The sequence below is a fragment of the Piliocolobus tephrosceles genome, unplaced genomic scaffold (assembly GCF_002776525.5).
Source record: "Piliocolobus tephrosceles isolate RC106 unplaced genomic scaffold, ASM277652v3 unscaffolded_168, whole genome shotgun sequence".
NCBI classification, from domain to species: domain Eukaryota; kingdom Metazoa; phylum Chordata; class Mammalia; order Primates; family Cercopithecidae; genus Piliocolobus; species Piliocolobus tephrosceles.
The window spans coordinates 10,044-15,671 of NW_022298531.1; the positions used below are offsets into that span (position 1 = coordinate 10,044).

Below are 5,628 nucleotides of genomic sequence, written 5' to 3' on the forward strand. Positions count from 1 at the left end.
ATGCCTCCTCCCTGAGGGGGTCTCCCGGGCTTGGCTCTTGGGGCCAGAGTTCAGGGTGTCTGGGCCTCTCTATGACTTTGTTCCCAGTCTTTAGGGTGGGGCTGGGGGCTGGCCCAGCTGTAAGGACCCCCCTCACCTCTGCCCCGGAGAGGAGCAGCCCCGCACGGGCCCTTTAAGAAGGTTGAGGGTGGGGGCAGGTGGGGGAGCCCAAGCCTGAAACCCGAGCGGGCTCGCGGGTCTGCGCCTGCCCCGCCCCCGGAGTTAAGTGCGCGGACACCCGGAGCCGGCCCGCGCCCAGGAGCAGAGCCGCTGGCTCCACTCAGCTCCCAGCTTCCAGGACTCTGCTGGCTCCTCGCAAGTCCTGCCGCCCAGCCCGCCAGGATGCAGTCCGGGCCGCGGCCCCCACCTCCAGCCCCCGCCCTGGCCTTGGCTTTGACCCTGGCTATGTTGGCCAGACTTGCATCCACCGGTGAGTGAGAATCCTGAGACCCCGACCCAACCTGGCAGAACTAGAGGGGTTCCTCCGGGAGGGAAAAAGTACAGGAGGCGCCAGAAGTGGCCCATAGATCGGGAGTCAAGCAGGCTGCACTTCTCCCACCACTGGCTGGGGTCGCCAGGGGTTCAGTCCTGGGGTGGACACGGGACCCCGCTATCTCAGATTATGGGGTTTCTAGCTAGCCAAGGCTGTCCAGTTAGGGGCAGGGGCAGGCACCCCAGGCATGGATTGTTTAGGGCGTGGCTTTGCCCGTTTGGATTGTCGGAGACACCAGTGGGGCCACCCCAATGCTGGCCAGGCTTTGTTTGCCAGGCAAGTTTGGGGTGACTATGTTGGGGTCCAAAGGGACCCACCCGGCGACAGTGAGAAGTGGGTCCTCCAGCCTCAGATGCCCCGGGCCAGGAACGGGGAGAACAAGGCAGGAAACGAGGAAGGAGCCACCCTGCCCTCCCCTGTGAGGAGCCCCCACACACACCCCTCCAGCCGCCCCCCAGCTCTGCCCCTTCTCCCCTCCCTTTGCTCCTGTTCAGGTCTGTCTGTCTATCCGCCACCTCCCCTCTTCCTTCTCTGCTCCTCTTCCTCCTCCTGTTGGTGACAGGCAGGACCCCCCACCCACCACCCACTCTCAGCCTCCTAGAGGCAGAGCCGGTGCCCCTCAGATACACTGTGCCCCAGCGGGGGCTTGTCCTACAGATAGCCCTGGACCACCCCCTGCCACACCTCCTCATCCCAGCACTGATGCCTGACCCAGCAGAGGCTGAATGGAAGTTCGCTTTCAGAGAAGTGCTGGGATATATCCCCTCTCAGTCTCGATGCCAGAAACCCCAACATGACAGCATTCTTCCTTCAGCAAAGGCAGCTCTACTTATGCCATAAGAACTGTGGCCTTAGGGCCCGTCCATCATCACTACCCATGTGTGATTCAGTGCTTCAGCTACACCTTCGAGATCATTCCCAAGAGCAGCATGGAGCCAAGGAAGGGCCTGAGTCTCCTTCACAAGGGCCCAGGCCACACCCTTCTCCCCTTCAGATGGAGAAGCCAGCTCTAAAAGAGGGCATCACATGGTTCCCAGAAGGGAAGTGAGTCAAGGGAGGACCCCCCGGGGTGAATCAGGGCTGGATCCCCAGGCTCCCTGTTCCTGCAGGGACCGGATCCCCTGAGATCTCAGGGCCTGAGGGATGGGCTGGGCGGCCAGGGAGATGGGAAGGGAGCATCCAAGGTGACCAGGGCAGTCAGCTCATCCAGGCCCCAGCCTCCAGCCAAGGAGGGATTCCAGTACCCCCACCTCCTTGCGCTTCAACTGAGAGCCATTCTCAAATACGTTCTTAGCCCTGACAGCATGCAGGCATGGTGCTAGGCTCTCAGGGGCACAGGATATTGAGAGACTGAACTGAGACTCATTCAGGAGGCAGAAAGGCAAATAAAATCTCAAACAGCAAAGATCTGGATGAAAAGTACAGAGGGGAGAAAATCAGGGGCAAGCTGGGGTGGGACACAGGTGGTCCTCGAACCAAGCCTTGGTGGATGGGAAGGGAGTCAGTCCTCCAGGCAGGGGCGCTGACTCAGAGCCACGGAGGTGGGCATAAGCAGAGGGGTGTTGAGATAGGAAGGCCAGCAGCCTGACTGGGAGGCATATTTCATGCACAGGCCAGGGAGAACCACTGGGCTGGGGCACGGAAGCCTTAAATGGCAAAATGAAGCCCACGGCCTTATGCCCTATTGCAGAGGAGATGCCACCAGGGTTTTAGGGCAAGAAAGCAGCATGGTGCTGTGGGGTTTTATAAAGTTACACCACCCCCCGCCTTTAGGAGGACTCGGAAATGAGAGTGGGTGGGAGAGCTCCTGTCCAGCAGCCCATCTCTGTCACCGCTCCTGGTCCAGCTCCCCGTCCTGATTTCTGCAGTAGGGGCAGCTCCTGCCTGGGGAAGGCATCCCTCTCACCCCTCCCGGATGCCCCTGGCTACAAAGGCCCTTGTCCTCCCGTATCCGAGTGAGGCATGCTGGGAGGCTCTCCCTTCACTCATCAACATTTGAGGCATCTGGGTCAGGGGGCCTGGCAGTCAGCACCCTAGAGGCCATCTGGACCAATCTTCCACTTGTATAGAGAGGGAAACTGAGGCCCCAGAGAGGAAGAAAAGTACTCTGAGTTCCACCAAGAACCCCAGCAGCCCAGGAAGAGCCCCCAGTCCTGCTTTGAGGGTGCTCCCAGCCTGCGTGGGGGCCTGGGTTTGGGCCACTGTGACAGTGTGGATGACAGATGCGGTGTCCAGCTCCTGAGCTGTGTGGGAGGCCCCAGCAGAGAGCCAGGCGTCAGGGGAGACTGGATTTGAGCCGATACTGGAAGGACAGGCAGAGAAGGAAGGAGATGACATTCTAGTCGGGGGGTCACAGTGAGCACAGGGCAGGCAGGGATGGTGGCTCCCACACCTCTTCCCTGGCATCGCTGACTTTGAAAGGCAGAATATGAGGGGTTGAAGTGGGATCCAGATGGGGGAGTACCTGGCAGGGAGGGCTTGTGTGTTACCTGGGTGGGAACTCGGAATTGATGGGGGTATCTTAGCATGCAGGGCCGCAGGGACACCAGGTGCAACAAATTGAAGCAGGGTAGATCCTGCTGCCTCTGAGGATGGCTTGGGGGGACCAATGGTGCTCGGGACAGGCACTAAGCCTTGTGTGCCGCCCCAGGCCTCTGGAGCCGGCCGGGGCCCAGTGGCCAGCGCCCTTGGCCCAGCCCACCCGGACTCGAGAAAAACTGTTCTAGAGCCAAGTGTAACGGAGCCTCCCTCCCTACGCCTGCCCGCCCAGGCAGGACAAGAAGGGCCTTTTAGTGCTGCCCGCCTTGGGGGACCGGGGTGGGCCACGCCAGGTGGGCCAGGCGGCTGTTGATGATGGCAGGAGGGGAGTGGGGTGTGTGTGGAGCTCGTGGAGGAAGTGTATAGGCTATGTCTGGGAACTGGGCGTGCTGCCCAGGAGAGGCGGGCAGGGGAGGGGGAGTTGGAAATAGCCCTGATGTCCACACTTACTGGTGCACACAGATGTGGGCACACACACGTGCACACGGCCACTATCACAGACCTGGACAAGGTGGCTGGAACCAGGAGCCCGGGGCAGAGGCTGCTGCCTCTGTCTCCAAGTTCCCTACCTTAAAGACCTGGGCCAGCTTACAGGGAAGGAAGTGAGCACAGGATAGGGACAGGGGTGCCACCTGAGCTGTATCTTCTATTCAAGGCCAGGAGCAAATGAACAAGAGGACTGTGGTCTGGGACTGGAACCTGGTCCCTCCCTGATCCCTTTGCTCCTTCACTGCCTTTCCCCCTGACTCCCGCCCCATCTAGCTGTCCTCTTGCCTCCAACATGCCTTCCTCCCCAGCATATGTCAGTTCAATAGAGCCTTCTAGAGCTAAGACTCTTCCTCCAACTGCAGGCTTAGGGCAGGTTTAAAATTTACTATATTACCATTCCTACTGAGTTTGTATGAGGAGTTTTTGAAGGAACTGAATTTGTATGAACAATTTTGTGCTTGGCTCCTCCGTGGGGCAAGGGTTCCTAGCTCTCTCCGCTTCTCTGGAGGGTCCGTAACTACAAACGGGAGAGGATAGAGCTGTCTTATTGCTGCGTTTTTACCTCCAGGGAAACCCCATAGTGCGCACTAACCATGTTGTTAGCCCTGCAGCCCCACAACAGCCCTGCAGGTCAGGAAACAGTCACTGCAGCCTCAACCTCCCAAGCTCAAGTGATCTCCCCACCTCAGCCTCCTGAGTAGCTGGGACCTCAGGCATGTGCCACTACACCAGGGTAATTATCTTTTGTAGAGATAAGGTCTCGTTCTCACTATGTTGCCCAGGCTGGTCTCGAACTCCTGGGCTCAAGCAAGCCTCCCACCTGGGCCTCCCAAAGTGCTGGGATTACAGGCGTGAGCCACCATATCTGTCCAACATTCCCATTTTACAGATAAGAAAACTGAGGCTCAGAGAAAAGCAGGGACTGCCTCAGGTCTCTCTCTGGGCACACAGGCCGTGGTGTTCTCACTCACCCCAACAGCAGCGAGCTTCCCCACATCAGGCCAGGTGGACAGCCACCCACCAGTTGGCTCGGGCCTCATTACGGGAAAGAGAGAGGTCTGCGGGGACAGGCAGCTCCCTGAGGACTCCAGATGTTTGTTCCTGTCTCACCATCCCCCACCAGCCAGGGTTTTCTCCCTCTCCAAAGCCTCCCCACTTTCTCACAGCCTAAGCAAATCCCCTTCAAAAAAGCCCCCACCAGAAGCTGGGGTTGCCAATGAAGCCACATTTGTCTCTGATGTAGGGTCGTAGCTGTGGGGCTGCCATCAAAGTGGCCTGGTGACAGGGGTGGGCCCCGTCAGGGACAGTGCCTGTCCTGTTGAGCATTCCTGCCTCTCGCTCAGCTCCTCCCCACGCCCATGCCGCTCCCAGCCTGTGGAGGAGCCCGCCGGCTCTGCCAGCCTTGGCGTGCGTTAGTCAGGCCTCCAGCCATCGCTCCTGCTTCGACACTTCAGCGTGTGGATCTCCCGTGGCCTAAGGTTGAGGTGTGTCAGTGAGGCTGTCTCCCTTCCCGGAACTTACTGTAGAAACCCCTGACCCCAGACCAGCCCCCAGTGGATCCTGGGGAAACCCGGGCAGAGAGAGGAGCCTCCTTGTTCAGAGTCACACAGTGAGTCCTCAGCAGATTAGGGGGTGGGCTCCCTACTCTTTCTCCCTGGTTTGGGCGGTAGCTTCACCCTCAGGACCAGCAGCTCCCCGGGAGCACAAATCCCACCTGCTTTGCTCAGGGGTCTCCCGCATTGCAGGGCTCACAGCCTGGCCCCCAGAGGGGTGTAGAGATCACTGAGCCAACCAGGGATTTTCCAGCTGTGCTCCAACACACCCCAGGGCTTTCCAGCTGAGCCAGCCCGGAGGCGGCTGAGCTTGGGAATATGGGATGCTTGCCCCACCCCAATTCATGCAGAGCCGCATGAATTCTTGGGTTCCATGAAGATTGGTAGTAAGGGCCCTTGGAAGATGTCCTTCCCCCAGTCTGGGAGCCTGGAGGCCGGGAGCAGAAGGCGGTCTCAGCTTCCTCACAGCAGGCCTGGGGCTGTGTGGCCTTTCCTGCCCCAGCTTCCTGCTCCTGC

At 59.6% G+C, this 5,628-nt stretch overlaps 1 protein-coding gene across 1 annotated transcript in view; it reads left to right on the plus strand.

Annotated features, from left to right (window-relative positions):
* The first annotated feature begins 296 nt into the window (after positions 1–296).
* Positions 297–5,628, plus strand: part of LOC111530634 (chondroitin sulfate proteoglycan 4-like) — an 18,940-nt gene continuing 13,608 nt past the window's right edge. The window contains exon 1 of the mRNA XM_023197921.1: positions 297–469. Within this exon, the coding sequence (XP_023053689.1) occupies positions 382–469 (88 nt within the window). The 5' untranslated portion in view covers positions 297–381. The remainder of the gene's footprint in view (positions 470–5,628) is intronic.